General features: G+C 53.6%; 1 protein-coding gene across 1 annotated transcript in view; it reads right to left on the bottom strand.

Moving 5' to 3' along the window:
- Window positions 1-19,422, bottom strand: part of NSG1 (neuronal vesicle trafficking associated 1) — a 33,352-nt gene extending 13,930 nt beyond the window's left edge. The window contains exons 1-3 of the mRNA XM_081493987.1: window positions 18,466-19,422; window positions 17,908-18,063; window positions 13,279-13,395 (exon numbers count right to left, since the gene is read on the bottom strand). Of these exons, the coding sequence (XP_081350113.1) occupies window positions 13,279-13,395; window positions 17,908-18,036 (246 nt within the window). The 5' untranslated portion in view covers window positions 18,037-18,063; window positions 18,466-19,422. The remainder of the gene's footprint in view (window positions 1-13,278; window positions 13,396-17,907; window positions 18,064-18,465) is intronic.
- Window positions 19,423-19,635: the final 213 nt, after the last annotated feature.

Raw genomic sequence — 19,635 nt, 5'->3', positions numbered from 1 at the left:
AGGAAAAAAACCGACTTCAAAGACACAGAGAACAGACTAGTGGTACCCGAGGCAGGGGGTTGGGGTGGAGAACTGGGTGAAGGGGGTCAAAGGCACAAACTTCCAATCAAAGATAAACAAGTCAACCTAGACACCATATTAAAAAGAAGAGACATTACTTTGCTGACAAGGTCCGTCTAGTCAAAGCTATGGTTTTTCCAGTGGTCACGTATGGATGTGAGAGTTGGACGGTGAAGAAAGCTGAGCGCCGAAGAATGGATGCTTTTGAACTGTGGTGTTGGAGAAGACTCTTGAGAGTCCCTTGGACTGCAAGGAGATCCAACCAGGCAATCCTCAAGGAAATCAGTCCTGAATATTTATTGGAAGGACTGATGCTGAAGCTGAAACTCCAATACTTTGGCCACCTGATGTGAAGAACTGACTCGGGGGAAAAGACCCTGATGCTGGGAAAGATTGAAGGTAGGAGGAGAAGGGACGACAGAGGATGAGATGGTTGGATGGCATCACTGACTCGATGGACGTGAGTTTGAGTAAGCTACAGGAGTCGGTAATGGACAGGGAAGCCTGGCGTGCTGCAGTCCATGGGTTCGCAAAGAGTCGGACACGACTGAGCAACTGAACTGAACCGAAATGAAGTCAAGAGGATGTGGCATACAGCACAGTGACTGTAGTTAATAACACGATGTTGCATATTTGAAAGTCGCTGAGACAGGAGTTCTTAAAAGTTCTCATCACAAGGAAAAAAATGTGTCACTGTGTGTGGTGACAGATGTTAACTAAACTTAGAATGTGATCATTTCTCAATACACACAAATATTGAATCAGTCTGTTGCACACTCAAAACTAATATCATGCTCTCTCTATGTCAATTACATCTCAATTTTTTTTAAAAAGAAGATGATCCTAAGTCTTGGAGAGACACGCATCCTTAAACCTGTCCCTTGAATTGGAAGCCACATGGAGTCTGGTTCACAGCGCCCCATCTGTTTAGGTGTAAAAATAACCCCTTCTCTGCAGGGCCGTGGGGAAGCACCTCCTCAGGGCTCTCCTCCCAGGAAAGAGGAGGCCTGGGCCTTTCACCCAGGATTCCTGGGCTCGATGGCCAAGGTGCTCAGAGTACTGAGAAATGAGGACAGGACGGCCCCTGGAGCAGCCGATGAAGAGGGCAAAGGAATAAATCCCCAGAGAGTCAGCAGGAAGCCTGGTGGTGGTTCAGTCGCTACATTGTGTCCAGCTCTTGCAACCCCAGGGACTGTAGCCCGCCAGGCTCCTCTGTCCATGGGATTCTCCAGGCAAGAATACTAGAGTGGATTGCCATTCCCTTCTCCAGGGGATCTTCCCGACCCAGGGATCGAACTTGTGTCTCCTGCATTGCAGGCAGATTCTTTACCGACTAAGCTACAAGGGAAGCAGGAGGCATGGGGCATGGTAAAGCCTCCCACACCCATAGGCTGTCTTGCTCCACCCCCCAACAAGGCCTCTGTGAACCCTGAACCTCTCCTGGGCCCCAGAATCTGCTCAGACCTGGGAAGCACCCTATGGGGCAGGTGGGAGGAGCAATACAGGCTCACATTTCACTACTCCGGTTCACATTTCACAACTCGGGTTCACATTTCATTACTTGGCATGGTGCCCCCCCTGCGGTCATCACTGACCGAGAAGAGAACCATGGGCCTCTCCAGGAAGATCCCCACCTGGCTCAGAACTGGACCCGGCTCTGCCACCCACCCACCACCTGCGTGACAGCAGGTCCCCTGTGCATCTTATCTCTGAAGCAGTGAACAAGGCCCCGCGCACTGACAGGTTTATCAAGAGGATGGTAAGCGCTCAAGGGCTTGGAGAGCATGATGCCGGCCCCACGTGCTGGGCCCGTCAAGGCTGAACTGTGCCCCCCTAAGCCAGGTATGTGTGAACGTGACCTTATTTAGAATAGAGCTCTTGCAGGTGTGATTATATTAATTGAGGTCATTTGAGCGAGCCCTAATCCAGGATGACTGGGTCATGAAAAGGGGACCGTTGGACACAGAGGTACACCCTCAGGGAGGAGGCCACATGAAGACAGAGGATGGAGGTGGTGCAGCCACAAGCCAAGGACTGCCAGCAAGCCCCCTCTCCCTGCCCCCCGCCTCCCAGGCCCAGAAGAGGCCATCCGAGGGGGCGGCTAGCACTTTCACTTTGCATGGGCAAAGGGACTCTGCAGGTGGGATCAAGTCAAGGATCTTGAGACGGAAGATTCTCCTGGGTTGTCCAGGAGTGGAGTCACAGGCAAGTGAACTTCTGAGAGGGAGGCCAAGGGAGATTCGGCTACAGAGGAGAAGGCGATGGGAGGCTGGTGCAGAGAGACAGCGCTGCAGGCTGTGGAGGCGGACAAGGGGCTGAAGGGCAAGGAATGTGAGCAGTGTAGCTCCAGGGGCTGCGGAGGCAAGGAGACCACGCCCCGGAGGAAGTCCAGCCAGCAGGGCTGACTCAGGACTTCTGGCCTCCAGATACGTGTGGCTACCAGCCTCTCAGCTGCTGGTCTTGTCACAGCCGCCCCAGGAAACGAATTCACCTCCTTTCAAGCCGGTCCACTTCCACAGACCGAGCCCCTGCAGGGAAGGCTAAAACCCACACACCAGGCAGAGGGGCCTCCCGAACTCAGTGAACAATGAGCGAGCCGGTGCAGGTGGCCCGTCCCCCAGTGAGGAGTCACAGGGCAACCCTTGGGGACTGGAGCCAAGCCAGGGTGTCTACACATCAAACCAGAACATAAATGCAGTCCGCGGAGGCACCGTCTGCTGGGGTTTTACTACAGAAATGATGGTGCATGGGAAGGAGGCAGGACCCCAGGCGGCTCTGGGACCTGGGTAGATGGGCAGTGCCCAAGCTGTCCTCTCTGGGGTGGGCTGCAGGCCTGAAGCTCAGGGATGGAGGCCAGGGAGTCCCTTGGCTGGTAGAAGGGTGTTTCCTCGGAGACAGGGCCTTTCTTTCAGGGCCGATGACTTTATCAGGTGCACAAACCCACGATGCTTTTAGTGACCTCAGAAAATGGTTTTAACTTTTGTTTTAAAAAAAAAAAAACACAGAAAATAAAAAATAATGAATAAACAATAATGAATCCAGCCTGGATTATATTCATCTTTGGTCCAAGGCAATCATAAGACATTTTTTTTTTTTAAGGTAGAAAAGCACCTTGGGCCCCATGACCCTTCCTTCCTTGGTCATCAGCATCCCCAGTGGCTGGCGGATGTTCCCGGGAGACCTGACAGTGGCCACCTTGGAGTGACCTTGGCCAGCAGGGTCAGCCCTGGTCTCTGCAGAGTGGTGTTAACTCGTTACAGCGCAGGGTGAGAACCAGGAGGGGAAAGGCAGGAGCAGAGACACTCATGCGGGGGAGATGTCCAGGAGAGGGGTCTAGTCTTGAAGGACAAGGAGTTAACCAAGGAAACTTGGGAAAAAGTGTTATTGTCAGAGGGAAAGAGCTTGGGCCAAAGCCCAGAGGCCCCAGGACACAGCGAGTTCAGCTATTTTGGCTGCAGCACCACATGTCCTGCAGGAGAGGGGCCACGGGCTGGGTGACAAAGGACCCCGTGTGTCATACCAAGAGTGCGTGTATGCTAAGTCACTCAGTTTCGTCCGACTCTTTGTGACCCTATGAACTGTAGCCCACCAGGCTCCTCTGTCCATGTAATTCTCCAGGAAAGAATACTGGAGTGGGTGGCTGTGCCCTCCTCCAGAGGATCTTCCCAACCCAGGGATCAAAACTCCCATCTCTTACGTCTCCTGAATTGGCGGGCAGGTTCCTTATCACCTGGGAAGCCCATCATACCAAGAGGAGGGAGCCCAGATGGATCCTGGGTACTGCGGGATTCTAGGAAGTGGCTGCCCCTCTATTACACCCCAAATTAGCATTTCTCACGGCTCTGGGGAGTGACGCCAGCTGCCTGAAGGACAGATGTTTGCCATCAATTTACACATGTGCATGGTGTGTGTGTGTTTTAGAGAAGATTCTACATGTTCCCTAAATTGACATCACTTTTGTGCAGCTGTGAATAAAAGCTCAAAAGCAGGAGACAGTGGGATGAAATTACAGCTACCGTACGTGGTTACACTCATCGCCCCAAGTCCTCTGCCAGATGCCCCCCATTGAGGCCCTCACCCCCGATGTGGGCAGTGGCTTTAAGGGACAGCGGGTGGGAGCAGCAGGGGTCGGGGAAGAGGCTGGTGCAGGGTTTCCATCACATTTGTGCCCCTGGCAGTCACATGAAGCCTATCAATCCTCAGACTCATGCTTAAAAATGCATAAGACACGATACCCAGGAAAGAAATACTAATATGAAAATATTGCAAAAATGTAGATTTGTGATATAATATATACATGCTTCCTTATTAATACATCAAACAAGCTCTTACAATACTATGATTTCACAGGAATGATGAGACTAAACACCTTCCAAAATCTCAGCCTCACTTGCAGTGCGATAAACAGAACACCTGTGATTCGTGTTGGTGAGTCACAAGTATTACTTCTACTTCTGCAGCTGATTGTACAAAGTGAAAGAATGTGTCCACTGCAGACTGTCTAACACACTGCTGAAAGAAATTAAAGTAAGACCCAAATAAATGGAATGACACCACGGATGGGAAGACAATATTGCTAAGATGGGAATCCTTCCCAAACTGATCTACACTCAATACAATCCCTATCAAAATCCCAACAGATTTTTTTCAGTGTGTGTATGTGTGTGTGTGTGTGTGTGTGTGTGTGTGTGTTAGTTGCTTAGTCATGTCCGACTCTTTGCAACCCCATAGACTGTAGCCCACCAGGCCCCTCCATCCATGGGATTCTCCAGGCAAGAACACTGGAGTGGGTTGCCGTTTCCTTCTCCAAAAGGAACTATAGAAAGAAAGAAAGTGAAGTCACTCAGTCGTGTCCGACTCTTTGCGACCCCATGGACTGTAGCCTGCCAGGCTCCTCCATCCATGGGATTCTCCAGGCAACAGTACTGGAGTGGGTTGCCATTTCCTTCTCTGATTTTTTTCCATAGAAATGGAAATTGCAAGGGTTTGTGAACAGCAAAAACAATCTTTAAAATGAAGAATAAGTTGGAGGACTCAGTCTTCCCAATTTCAAAACGTACTACAAAGCTACAGTAATCAAAACAGTGTGGGACTGGCAGAAGAATAGCTATATGAATCAGTGATATAGAATGGGGGAGTCCAGAACTATAACCATGAGTTCATGGTCAACTGACTTTTCACTAAGGGTGCCAAGACCACTCAAAGGGTCAAGAAAAGTCTCTTCAATAAATAGTGTCGGGACAACTAGCTATCTACACACAAAAGAATTAAGCTGGACCCCGACTTCACACCATATATAAAAACTAATTCAAAATAGAATAAAAACCTAAATATAAAAGCTAAAGCCATAAAATTCTTAAAAGAAAACATAAGAGGTAAATATTTATGACCCTGGATTTGGCAATGATGTCTTAGATATGACACCAAAAGCACAATCAACAAAAATAAAAATAACCTGTACTTGACTGAAATTTTAAAATTTTGTGCATTAAAGAACATGGGTGAGAAAATGATGAGACAAACCACAAAATGGTAGAAAATACCTGCAAATGATACATCTGGTAAGGACCTAGTATCCAGAGTATATATAAAAAAACTCTTACAACTCAACAACAGAAAGACAAACAACCCAATTAAAAATGGAAAAGGACTTGAATAGACATTGCTCCGAAGAAGATAAACAAATAGCTAACAGGCACAGGAAAAGACATTCGACATCATTATCCATTATGAGGAAATGTGAACCAAAGCTACAAGGAGACACCACCTCACACCTACTAGAATGGCTACAATAAAAATAAGTAAGTAACGATTGTTGGTGAGGATATAAAGTGAAAACCTTGCACGTTGCGGGCGGGAATGTAAAACGGTGCAGCTACTGTGGAAAACAGCAGTTCCTCAGTATGTTAAACAAAAAATCAACACAAGAACCAGCAATTCCACTCTTGGGTACAAACCCAAGAGAATGCAAAACAGGTGCTCAAACAGAAACTTGTACATGAATGTTCATTCCAGCACTATTCACACTTCACCGAAAGGTGGGAACAACAAAATGTCCATCAACAGATGAAGAGATAAACACAAGGGGGACCACATACTGTGTGATTCCATGTCTATGAAGTGTCCAGAATAGGGAAATCCAGAGAGACAGAAAAGAGATGACTGATTGCTTAGAGCTAAGGGCAGGGGGAATCGGGGAGTAACTGCCAGTGGGGATGGGGTCTCCTCTGGAGGTGACTGAAAATGTTCTGAAAGTAGTGGTGATGGTTGGACAACACTGTGAATGTAATAAATGTCACTAAATTGAACACTTTAAAGTTGTCAATTTTATATTAGGTATCAGTTCAGTCGCTCAGTCGTGTCCTCTGCGACCCCATGGACTGCATCACGCCAGGCTTCCCTGTCCATCACCAACTCCTGGAGCTTGCTCAAACTCATGTCCATTGAGTCAGTGATGCCATCCAGCCATCTCATCCTCTGTTGTCCCCTTCTCCTCCTGCCTTCAATCTTTCCCAGCATCAGGGTCTTTTCTAATGAATCAGCCCTTCGCATTCGGTGGCCAAAGTATTGGAGCTTCAGCTTCAGCATCAGTCCTTCCAACATAGTTTGCTCCAAATAAAGGGAGGGGGAGGCAGAGACAGGAGGCCAGGCTATGGCAGGGGTCCTAAAGAGACAGATGGGAACCCCAAGCCAGAGCAGCCTTGCCCCCAGAGACCAGAGGGGTCCCAGGGGTGTGTTCTGGAAAGAACAGCCAGGAATGGACCACAAATAGGCTATGGGCCTCAGGGTAAACTTTATAAGGAATTTATAAGGAGAGGACCATATGCCCGACCTGCTCGGGACAGTCCTGGCAACGGTTACTGCTCCAGCATCCCAAATGCACAGGGTCCACTGCCACCCCCAAAAGTATCCCACTCTGGGCCATAAACTATACAGCTATGCAACTTACAAGGCCCTGGCCCCTGTTCCAGTTCTCTAAATGTTCACCATGAGCTGGGAACTGGCAGTTCACCCTATTTCACAGATGAGGCGCTTGAAGGGCATTTGAATTTGCTGTGTTCCCACCTGCTCTTTCTGGTTGGGTTCTCCTCTCCTGCTGGGGGCCCTCCCAGGGGTCACTGCTCAACTGGGGTGGGAACTAGCGCATCTGCAGCAGGGCAGAGTCACCCCATGAACCCCACGTAGCTGCTGGTATGGAAAACAGAGCTTGGCAGGCTCCGTGTCCGGTGGACGTGGGTCTGAATCCCACTGCTACCCCCCAGTTAGCTGGCTGACCTTGGGCCGGGTTCCTCTCTGACCTTAATTCCCCACCTTCAAAACCAGGACAGAAGATCAACCTTCAAGACAGTAAGAGCGCAGGCAGGCAGCACTGGGTCGATGGTAGCTGGGTCATTCTTGCTCTGCTGTCTCTGTCCTCCCACCCTTGGGGCTGGGAAAGAGGGGCAGAAAAATGTGCTTTTCTGCTGAGTAATACAGTAAAAAAAAAAAAAAATCTTGGAAACGTAAGATGAATCCTGACATCTCCCAGCGTTTACAGCACTTAAATATTTTAGGTAACCCAGGCGAAGTGAACACACAGACACACCCCCCAGATGACTCAATCCACTTAATTATTCGATGCTGGGTGAAGCCCCCGCTGTACAGCTAGGCCAGGAAACCGCAAATCAGGGCAGGGGAACCCCACCTGACACTCTGCTGAAGGTGACAGGGTGCTGAAGCTGTTGAAGTATTTCTAGGATCCCCAGTGCCACCTTGTGAAGACCGCCCCCACCAGTGAGTGCGAAGGAAACGGTGTCGCTGTTCATAAATATTTAACAAATGCATCCTGAAACACACCAGGGGATTATTGGAGAGGGTGGAAAAACAGACTGACTGAAGGCACAGGAAGCTCAAGGTCATTAAGGATGTGAGAAAAGATACAAACCACCCACATATCCATTTGGTTTGTTTTTTTGTTTTGGCCACACCGTGTGGCATGCAGGATCTTATTTCCCAAACCAGGGATCTAACTACTCACACACAACCCCCCATCACTGCCCCCTGCATTTGGGGGTGCAGAGTCTTAACCGCTGGACCACCAGGGAAGTCCCTACCCACAGATTCATTTGTGGACAGAAGGCAAAGGGACCTCCAGTATAGCACACAGGGCCCATACAAACAAATCCAGTCTCTCCTCCCAGGGCATTCACCCAGTCCTGCGCCATCTGGGCGAGGCTGACCTTGGAATCTCTTAAAGGCCTGAAGGCAACGTGGCAGCAGGGCTGGGGTGCAGCCTGTCCACCCGAACCCTGAACTTGCAAGGAGAACACGTGTGGATGTCAGAGGCGTCAACAGCCCTCCATCACGGCAGTCGCAAGCAGAAACCTTCCTTTAATCTGCCTCATTACGGCCCCTCCACCCTCCAGAAGCCCACAAAACACCGTGACACGCCGCTCTGCATGGGTGAGCAGGACCGTGCAATTAAAACAGTGTTTAGGTTTCGGAGAAGGCAATGGCATCCCACTCCAGTACTCTTGCCTGGAAAATCCCATGGACGGAGGAGCCTGGTAGGCTACAGTCCATGGGGTCGTCAGGTTTAGTTCATTTGAGAAACATCTCAGGCCCGTGTTTATTCTCAGCATAAACACACCTCCAATTAATTAAGCGACCGCTTTCCTTGTTGACACCAACCTCTTCGGAAGCCTAGACTTTGGGCCACTGCTGGGTGGCTCATCCAGCAATCCCTGTGTGGAGGAGCCTCAGAAAACCCTCTCCCCAGCCAGCGGTTACCTAGCAACCAGCCTAGCAACCTCGTAGCCAAGAGATTAATCCCCGGGTGATAATCATAAAGCAACATCCAAAAAGACATCTCATCTCGAGGATGCCATCCAAAGGTATATAAAGATGAGGCTCAGAGCAGCGGCCTCCCGCTCCTGAACTACACAAGTTACAGACAAAAGGGGATGACGTTATTTGCTTGTTGCTTCGACAGCTGAAAGGCATGGTTTCATTCTGGCCCTTCACACACGGGGCCGGAAAGAATGAAGAGACGGCTGGGCTGGGGAGCCACATGGAAGCTGCCCGGTCACCAGCAGGACGAGGAAGACGTTCTGTCCCAGGAAAGCCATGACTGACCCTCAAGGGTGGGGGTGGGGCGTGCAGGTCCTCCTCTCTGCTGCCCTCATGCACCCCAGTTTTCCAAAAGAGAACCCCCCACCCTCAGCCAGTTGAAGCACGCCTCACTGTCTGCGTGCATTCAGAGATGTGAGAAAAATAAGTGGGCAGGAAAAGGCCAAGAGAACATTCTAGATGGGCTAAAGTCCTTAAGCATTTTCAAAAGGCACCCGCTTTCCTGAGCCTGCCCTGCCCGCGTGCTAGAACACAGCCCACAGCCCCACCCCACAAAAAATCACGAACCCAAAAGAAGCATCTGGAGAGGTGTTACAATACCCCAGGGTCCAAGGTCCCGCTGCTACAATCAAACCTCAGGTGATTCCAACACAGGTGGCCCCAGGCCACACCTGGAGGCTACATTCTACACCCAGACCCCCACGGCAGGAGGGCAGGGAACTGGCTACACCTGCTTCCTGTTTGGGAGCAAAGGCAGGAAGTGTGCAGGATACGGGTCATTCAGCTGAGCGAGTTGGAACCACAGGCCTCTGGGTCAAGATGGCCAGGTCGTTTCACACTGACTGTGGGACCCTGGGTGTGTCACCTGCTGATTGCATGATCACCTATAAAGGACACACATCCCCACCTGGCCCAGAGAGGGGCTTCCTGGGGAGCTACCATCAAATGTACCCAACAAGCCAGGGTCCCTGGAAATTTCGCCAAGTCTCCATCGCTTGGGGCCGGCAGCCTGGTCTGTCACCCCAACTTACGGAGCTGTCACCATGTGTGTCCAGCACCAGACGGAAGGCATCGGGGAGTTCCTCTCCTGCCTGACACAGAGGGGCTGGAAAGTTCCGTCTGCACCCAAAACCCCGCACCTTCACTCTGTCTGACGGTGGCTCGGGGGCACTACACTCCAGCCACCTCCCCCAGGTCACCAACTCAGGTCAAGGGGCCTTTGCTTACTATTAGCAAGGTCACCCCACTGGACAGACTCACCCCACTCACTGGGGCACCAGGTCACAGGCCTCACACCCAAAGAGAAGCATGGGCCAGGGAAAGGGCACCACAACATAAAAAGCTGAAATTCGAGGCTCACATGGGGAGGACTTGAGGTACATGGGCACCCCCATATCTGAAGGCTGCTGGAAAGGAGGGTGACTGGTATTCAGACGGAGGCCACAGGGTGGCAGGCACTGGGAAGGGTACTGAATCAACAAAGGAAAAGGCTTCTTAGAAGCAAGTCAGTCCAGCAGCACATGGGTCACCTGGGGCTCAGAGCATCCTGTGCAAATACGTCCTGCAGGAGAAGTCACCTGGACCTCAGGTGTTACAGCCAAGAACAGGCTGCTCAGGTTCAAGATTTTTACCTCGATTCCCCCTCAACTGCAAAACGCAGATAATCACGGTGCCTGCCCCCTGAGGTTTCTGAGTATAAAATGAGATCATAAACATAACGAGCCTGACCCAGAGTCTGGCTCCTGGGAGCACTCCATTACTGTGAGAGGCTGTCATTGCCTTGTTAGAAAGGGCAGTGGAACCACCAGGAGGGTGAGGTTAATCCCAGGAGGCTTCACGGCAGAGGTGATATCTGAGCTGGCACTGGAAAGTGATGGAAGGGGAACCAGGTCTAGGAATTGGAAGCGGGGCCCATGGAGTGGTGTGTATGGCAGGAGGTGTGCTGGAAGGGCGTTGGACTCAGAGGCAGAGAGTTGTGGGGAGGACCGCAGCCCCCTGGTGACCTCCTGGGACTCAACGGCCTCAGCTGCAAAAGGGGCTATGATGCTCCCTTCAGGATGACTGTGAATCACAGGGAGGCCACAAATCTAAGTGTACAGACATGCCTGGTTTACACATAGAACTGGGGAAATAGGCCACTGCAGTGCAAAAAAATCCGCTGAGCACCAACTGTGGACAACACCTCTTATACATCCCCAGGAGGTAGGAGCAGAGAAGGCAGGACCTCTGCCACCACAGCCCAGCCCACCCCCTGGGATAGCACCGATCTTCTGGGCCCAGGGTCTTGGCAACCAGAGCCTGGTAACCACACAAAGGCCCAGCCGTGGCTGAGAGCCCTGGAGGCTGTGGTGCGTCATCCGCACCTTAAATAAGGGACCTGGGGACCTGCATCAGGTGAGTGAAAAGCACAAGCAAAGGACCCCAGAGGTGGGGTCAGAGCCTGCACGCAACTCACAGATGAAGGGATGGCTGTTCACGGTCCACACAGTGTACTGCCTTGTGGGGACACAAAATGTCAGGGCCAGAAGAGGCAGGGTTCAAAGCAGGCATAACAAACCCAGCCATGTTCAGAGATCCAGATGGTGATGGTTATCATGACCTTGAAAATGAGGTCACCTCTGCCTCAGCCAGGGGCTGAGCCCCAGGTGTGGACAGATGGGATGAGCGAGTGGCCCCAGAAAAGGCACACGCCAAGTGGCTGGCCAGAGCAGGAGAGAGATGGTGACCTTAGGTCAGTCTGACCCGGTCCCCCATGAGCCTCGCAACACGGATGAACCACCAAGCCAGGAACCGCCAGAAGAGCATCTCCACCTGTACACCCTCCTGGACACCAGCAGAAACCACAGACGCGGGCCTGTCTGTGCCTCAACTTCTCCATCTGTAAAATGAGTTGCACTAATGGTACTTGTGTCTCTGGGAAGGTTGATAGGAGGATTAGATGAGCTGACACACAAGTAAACACCCCCACAGACACAAAAGACACGGCGACTCCAATCGGACCTGCTGTATGGTTTTCAGGCAAGCCCCTGGATGGTCTTCCTCCAGCCCAGGAAGGCAGCACCAAGCAATGGGAAGAAGGATTTAAAGCCAGATTATGTCCTGGCATACCCAATCATCCCACAAAGCCACTCACTCCTTTGGGGTTGACTTTCGTCTCTTAACCAGTTCACAGGGTTGACAGAGAGAGAGAACAGGATGCAATATGCAAAGGGGCTTTGGAAAACTGCAGGGCATAGGGGTGGGCAGGCGTCTGTGCACCCAGCATAAAGACACTGCTCACACATCCACGTGGGTGACAACCAGGCCAGGCAAGGCCACCCTTCAGGGCCTGGGTGACTTACATCTTATGCCTCCTAAATCATTCCTTTGAATCTAGGTAAGGGCCTCCATTTTACCATCTTTCATGTTTGCCAAAGAAACAAAGTTTCCAGAATATCAATATCTTAACTTGTTCCTCAACCGTCACGACTGCTTCCACCTTCAGAGGCCACACAGACTCAGTGTAGAAGGCTTTGTCCCCAGGCTTGGCTGGAACTCTGACCCTTTCAGTAGCTGTTCCTCCCTGAAGAATGGTCTGGAGCAAAGTTTCTCTCCCCACAGTGGGCACTTCCAGCAACCTGTGTACAGAGCTGGCCAGGCCCCACAGCTCCGCATCCTATCAAGGATGGTGACAGGTGGAATGTGAACACAAGGGCTCCAGAGTGGACCACCTCTGACTCCTGGCTCTGCAAGGGACAGCTGTGACCACCCTGTGTCTCAACTTCCCCATCTGCAAGCAGATTACATGGAGAGTATTGACCCTCTGGGGAGGGATGCTGAGATGAGTCTGCAACACAAAGGCTCAGACTGGGTCTTGCACCAACTAAGTGCAATGGCTGCCTTTTTGTTATTGTTTGCCCCTTTTCTGCCTTTAAGGTAAAGATTTTACTATAAAGTGTTAATCGCTCAGTGGTGTCCAATTCTTTGGGACCCCATGGACTGTAGCCTGCCAGGCTCCTCTGTCCATGGAATTCTCCAGGCAAGAACACTGGAGTGGGTTGCCATTCCCTTCTCCAGGGGATCTTCCAGACTCAGGGATCAAACCCAGGACTCTCACACTGCAGGCAGATTCTTTACTCTTTGAGCTACCCGAGAAGCTATATATACCTTTGTCTAAAAGAAAGTTGAGAAGTGCGTTGTCCCCGTTATCAAAACTTGGTAATACTGATCATTTTCTGAAGATAAAGAAAGAAGAAATTTTAAAAACCACAAGGTCAATTTTGCGTATCTGGGGTCAGCCCATATCAGTGTCTCATCCTGTACCCATTATTCCACAGGTCATCTCTGGAGCTCAGTGGACCCATCCTGGGGGGCAAAAGCAGCATCTCACCTGTCTCCAGGGCCACTCACCTTGAACCTCTCGGTGACGCCCTCAGTGATGCTGACCGTGAACTCTGCTATCTTGGGAGGACGCACTTTGCCTTTCTTGCGGTCAGGTTCATATTCAGTCTTAGTTTTCACAACCACCTTGTTCAGGAAACAGAAGCAAACAGTCAGGAGTATGGCCATATGCATTCCGACACACCTGTCCAAAGAGGACAGGTTGGGGGTCTGGGGGGACTCTAATGTTCAAAGTCACCATTTTGCCAGGAAGTATTTCACAAAAAGAATGAGTACAGTCATCACTTATTATTAACTCTTCTCTGTGCCAAGACTAGCAGAGAAATTACCCATTGATAATCCTGAGAGCAGCACCAGGAGGGAAATATGACAAGAGAGAGGCAGAGAAGTTAAAGTTCTGAAGCCAAGGCCATGGAGCTAATAGGCAGCAGGCCTATTAGGGGTCAGTGGGGCCCAAGACTCCTAATGCAGTGCTCCCCCACCACCTGGGGCTTCCGCCTCCTTATCTGGTGCTCCCTTCACTGCCCAGTAAACTCCCTTCACTGTGGTGTTGGAGAAGACTCTTGAGAGTCCCTTGGACTGCAAAGAGATCCAACCAGTCCATCCTAAAGGAAATCAGTCCTGAATATTCATTGGAAGGACTGATGCTGAAGCTGAAACTCCAATACTTTGGCCACCTGATGAGAAGAACCGACTCATTGGGAAAGACCCTGATGCTGGGAAGGACTGAAGGCAGGAGGAGAAGGGGACGACAGAGGATGAGATGGTTGGATGGCATCACCGACTCGATGGGCATGGGTTTGAGCAAGCTCCAGGAGTTGCTGATGGACAGGGAGGCCTGGTGTGCTGCAGTCCATGGGGTCTCGAAGAGTCAGACACGACTGAGAGACTAAACTGACTGATCACTGCCCAGAGCTTCATGGTCTGGGTGGTGGGAAGGAAGGATACATTTATTTTTTATATGCTGCCAGGGGTAAAATGAGAAGATTCAAGTGCACTATTTCCCTCCAGGATTAGGAAGGAGCAAGAAGCCAGCCTTCAAGCAAATCACTTTTGGGGAGTCTCTCTGTCTCACCCCCACCATCCTCCTCTCTTCCCTGTCTCTGCACACTCAGTTGCTTCAGCTGTGTTCGACTCTTTGCGACCCCATGGACTGTAGCCTGCCAGGCTCCTCTGTCCATGGGATTCTCCAGGCAAGAATACTGGAGTGGGTTGACCACTTCCTACTCCAGGGGATCGTCCCAACCCAAGGATCAAACCTGTGTCTCTTAATACCTCCTGCATTGGCCAGCAGGTTCTTTACCACTTAAAGGGTCTCCTTGCTTGTTACCCTTCCACTCTCCACTGTGAAGCAGGAGATGTTTTTCCAACCAGTAAAACTTGCTCTACCTTTGCCTAGGGCAAACCTTTTCCCATCATCCCCACCAGCCTCAGATGAACCCTAACCCAGCCTTGCAGCCTCCACCCTCAGATGTGCACAGCCTCTCCTCATACCCTGCTTCTGGGACTGTTTCCTTCTCTGTCCCCACTTGACGAGGCGGCGAGGTATCCAGGGGCTACACATCTCTAATCCCCAAACGCCCACCCTCACCTCAGAGCAGGAGCCAGGAAGTGGCTGTTGGACTGGAGAGAACCAGTCCCCCGCTGCCAACCTGCTTCCTCACCCAGGTGGCAGCGCCTTTCACTGGGTGGCACATACCGCCTTGTGTGATGCTGGGACCCAGGGCAGAACAAGGACTCAGGAGATTGCAGGGATCCCACACTGAGCTATGACCCAGCCTCAGGGAGAAATTGGCTCATGTCTCGTGACACCAAAAAACCCATCCAAGGGCCACACTGCTTGTAAGCACACCCTCGGCTCCCTCCTCCCTCCCTTCCATTGCATGCAGCTCTCCTCTGCCCAGCCTGACAGCCTGTGTGTCCCATTCAGGGGCACCCATCTCTAGGGCAGCACTAGAGCCTAACCCTGCCTTCCTCAAACCCCAACTGTACCTGACGATCTGTGAGACCCTGAGCACACCCTGGCCACTTGGAACCTCAGTGTCCTGGCCTGTGAAATGGGAGCAAGGCCCATCTGGTTGGGCTACTGCGAGGAGGAGGGAATCCCAGGCACCCTCAGCCCAGTGGGGACCTGCTCAGTAGCCCATCGGCCCAGATTCAGTCTGCCTCTGCCACTACAAGGCTGACCTCAGGCAAGTTCCTTACTCGCTGTGCCTCCATTTCCACATCTGTAAAATGGGGCAACAGCGGTGGTTACCATCTAATGTCAGCAACACGAAAGGAAGTGAAAGCTATAAACCACACAGACAAGGGCTTGGTGCATAATAAGCATTCAACATATATCAGCGGAGACTGGCCCTGACGTGGCTGCCAGCTCTGTGACTACCCACACTGTCGCACCTCCAGAACCTCGGCACTCAGCACACAGTCCATTGACAACCCTATCTGCACTATCTGCCCTCAGACACGTGTCCTCTGGGACAGGTGACATCACCTCCCTGAACCTGGGCTGGGAGCAACACAGTGTCACTGTTAAGAGACATTCCATGTGAGCACTGTCTGGCTCCAAGAGGGCAGAGCAAGAGGTCTTGCCAGAGCTTCACATCCTGGAGGATGGTGGCCTTCAGTTGAGTGACCTTGGGCATGTCCTGTAAACTCTCGGAGACCGGGTTTCTTCATCTGTGACCTTAGAAATCTTCTGGCCCAACCATCACTTCATGCTGGAATCCCCAACTGGGAGCATCACAGGGATGGGAGATTCATCACCTTTCAGAGCAGCCTAGGCTACTCCAATACTTTGGCCACCTGATGTGAAGAGCCGACTCATTGGAAAAGACCCTGATGTTAGGAAAGATTGAGGGCAGGAGGAGACAGGGGTGGCAGAGGATGAGACGGTTGGATGGCATCCCCAACTCGATGGACATGAGTTTGAGCAAACTCCGGGAGATAGCGAAGGACAGGGAAGCCTGGCGTGCTGCAGTCCAAGAGGTCACAAAGAGTCGGACATGACTGAGTGACTCAACAACAACGCTACTCCTGGATGGCCCAATTGGTTGGTCAAAACTTCATACCTGCCTGAAACCTCCTCCCTGCTATGAGCCAACTGTGTGCCAGACGTTTCCAAAATGGAACAGACTTAGGACGCAAGAGGAGGCTGAGTGGAGGAAGCACCTGGCAGCGGTGCTGCCCAGGCACGCAGTGTTCCTGGCACAGGTTGCCATGGCTCCTGGGCTAAGGCAGGAGGGGAAGGTGGGGATGGTGGTGTCAGGCTGTGCTAACCTGGCCAAGTCTGAAACCTACACGGGAAAAGGGAGGTGGGAGCCAAGGCCTCAGACAGCCCTGCCCCTCCCTCAAAGCCTCTTTTGGACCATCAATACCCCTGAGTGGTCCCACGTGGCCCAGGTGCACAGGCGAGATCAGCTGATCCTTTTTCTTGAAATGAAACACTTGTTTCAGCCTCCCTCCCACCCCTGCCCCCTGCTTCCCTACCCAAACACAGAGTTGGGGTATCAGAACCACTTTGAGGAGCTGAGTAAGCCTATCAAAGGGCCCACCATGTGAATAAAGGAATCCTCCAGAGAGGATGGATCCATGGCAGGGATATTACCCCCATCCCCACCCCTGCCCCGTCACCCATCATCGCCAACAGGCTGGAATAAAGGACAAGTCCTGAGTCAGAACCGTCCCGCCAGGCGTTCAATAAAACAAGAAATGCCTGCACACTTCTGGGAAGGGAGAGCGCTTCCTGGTGGCTGGGGTGACTTCTAAGGAGCGGCAAGGCAGGCAGAAAGGATGCGAGTGCCCAATTTTAGGTCTCCCTTTCAGGATACAGTTGTCTAGGCTTTTAAACGTTTTCTAAGCGTTAACTCTTGAAAAGACTGCTCTTAACGGACAGAAACCGCTCGATTGCAGGCTGTATTTAAGAAAGGAGGGGATTCTTTAAATTCAGCACGCACACACCCCCAAATCCCACCTCCAGGAGAAGATGATGGGTGGCTGTCCCCAGTTACACTAACACTGAGGAGCGCGAGTGTTCAGCTTATTTGGAGATTTTCACAAAAGGAACAAAGAGAGGAAGGTGGCGGCGAAGGAGCGCGCATCCTGCCGCAGCTACCACCGGTGTGTCTGTGCGGGGGGAGAGGAGGAGGCCCCCAGGGAGGGTCCATCTGGCCAAGGAGAGGGGCCTCCCCACCGCAAAGGGGCAAATCGGAAACAACTGCACCATCCGGAAAGGCGCGAGGGGCAACCGAGCCGCTCCTGGGCTCACCCCCAAAGCAGAGCCCCTGGTACCCCGGGGCAGGCAGGCGCAGAGCTGGGCTGGCGGCGGAGGGGCCAGGGATCTCTCTCGGATCAGGGTCCCACGAAAATCAAGAAAGGACCTTTCCCGGACCCCGCAGTTCCTTGGTCAGGACGAAGCTGTCATCTAAGGCAGGGCGGGGAGGGTGAGGTGATGGGGGGCGCAGACCGCCCGCTCCAGAATCCCTCGCGGGTACGTGGTCCCCCGAGGCGCGCCCTCCACCCCGCCCAAGCCCGTCCCCAGCGCACACGCGGCGCGATCCTTTTGTTTCGGCCGCTACTCGAGATTTGGGGGTGCGCACCCGGCCGTGCGGGGTGCCGGGGTGGAAGGGGGCCTCTCACCTTATCCGGGGGCGGGAACTGCAGCTGATTGACATCGAGGGGCGTCATCAGGGGGATGGTGTCGAAGCCATCCTCCAGCAGCGGCTGCTTGGTGCCCTTCTCCGCGAAATTGTTCCCCAACTTCACCATGGTTTCGGGAGACCCGAGGCTGCCAGCCTGCGGAGCGAGGGCCGGGCGGGAGTCACCGCGAGCCGGACCCACCCGCCGTCCCGGGCGTCGGCGAGCTCTCCGGCCCCCCGCCTGGTCTCCGGGGAGGGGTCGTGGGGATGCAGAGGTCGCTGCTCGAGGGGTGAGGGGCGGGCGCGGTGTATTTACGGACTCCCACCGGCTGGACAAAAGCGCCGAGTACAGGGGCGCACAGTCGCCGGGGAGGGGGCGCCGCCCCTGCCCGCGAGGTCTAGACGCGTCCCCGGTCCTGGCGCCGCTGCGCCGGAGACCTGCCCGGGGACGCCCCCCATCCCGTCCTTCCCACCTAGGGGTGATGCGCGGCCCTGGACCCGGCTCCCGGGCGGGAGGGTCCAGCCCGGGCGCCCTGCGGTCCCGCCGGCCGGCACTCACCCCACGCCCGGCTCCGGCAGGTCTGGGCTCCGGCCGCGCTCAGAACCTCCGCGTCGCCCGCTCCTGCTCGCAGCAATGGCGGAGGCGGCGCCGCGCGGGGCCGGGGCGGGGGCGCCGCGCGATTGGGCTCCCTCCTCCGGCTCGCCGCCTCCCTTCCTGCCGCTCCCGGGGGTTAATTGAGCGCGGTGAGTGCGTGCGTGTGGCGGCGGCAGCCTTGACGCAGCGCGCTCACCGGCCGCACAAAGGAGCGCGGGCCGGGCGTAGTGGGGAGAGCTCCCCGGGGGACCCCGCGATCGCTGGGACCTGGGGGCGGGGGGACAGGGAAGGGGTGGGATCGTGCCCCGGATGGGAGGCTCCGAGCGGCGGGAGGGCGCCCACAGTGCTGGAGGCCGGGGATGGGGAGGGGGGCGGCCAAGAGAGGTGCGGGCTGCGCAATCCCAGGGCGGCGGCCGGGGCGCGAGGCAATTGTAAGCGAGAGAGAGGCGGGGGCGATGCTAAGGATGGAGCAGTCCCCAAACGTAGGGGAAAAGGTGCTCCCCCCACCCCCACCTTGCAGCCGAGCCGATCTGGGAGTCCTGAAGAATGGGGAAGGGTCCGACGGGGAGGGTTCCAGGAGGCGGTAGAGGGCGGCAGGGACGGGAGCGTCCAGTTAGTGTGCGTGGCTGGGTGCGGGAGAGGGTGTGTCCCTGGTGGAAGGCACGCATGGGAATCGAGGCGGGAGTGCGGGGCAGGGGGAGTTTTTCGGGGTGCAGGATGTGGGGGGGGCGCTCTCCAGAGTCAGGGAGGAGGCCCGGATTTGGGGGGATGCCCAGGGTAGCTGGAGGGAAGGAAATTCAGGGCAAAGAGAGCGCGCTGCGCGCCGCGTCGGAGGGTTCCTCTGGTCCCGATCCGAAGAGAAAGCTCGGGACGCTCCAGGCAGCTCAGCCTCACGCCTCCAGGGCGCAGAAAGGGGTCGTCCTGGAAAGAAGGAGGGGGTTTCTAACCTGATCTGTTGACCCACTCTCTCCGCAGTGGGACCACTGTCGCAGCTGCCCAGATCAGGACCCCCATTTTACAGACTTCCAACCAGCCCTGGCTTTAGGATTTCCCCAGAGAGAAATTGGGGGTGTGTGGAAGCAAGACTGGGAGCCAAGGAAGGCGGTTCAAGGAGAAAAGGGCTCTTCCCAGGCC

The sequence above is a fragment of the Giraffa tippelskirchi genome, chromosome 1, assembly GCF_054371585.1.
Source record: "Giraffa tippelskirchi isolate mGirTip1 chromosome 1, T2T-mGirTip1v1.2.pri, whole genome shotgun sequence".
In the NCBI taxonomy this organism is placed as follows: domain Eukaryota; kingdom Metazoa; phylum Chordata; class Mammalia; order Artiodactyla; family Giraffidae; genus Giraffa; species Giraffa tippelskirchi.
Note: the sequence above shows the minus strand (reverse complement) of the source record. Positions and strands in the feature narration are given on the sequence as shown.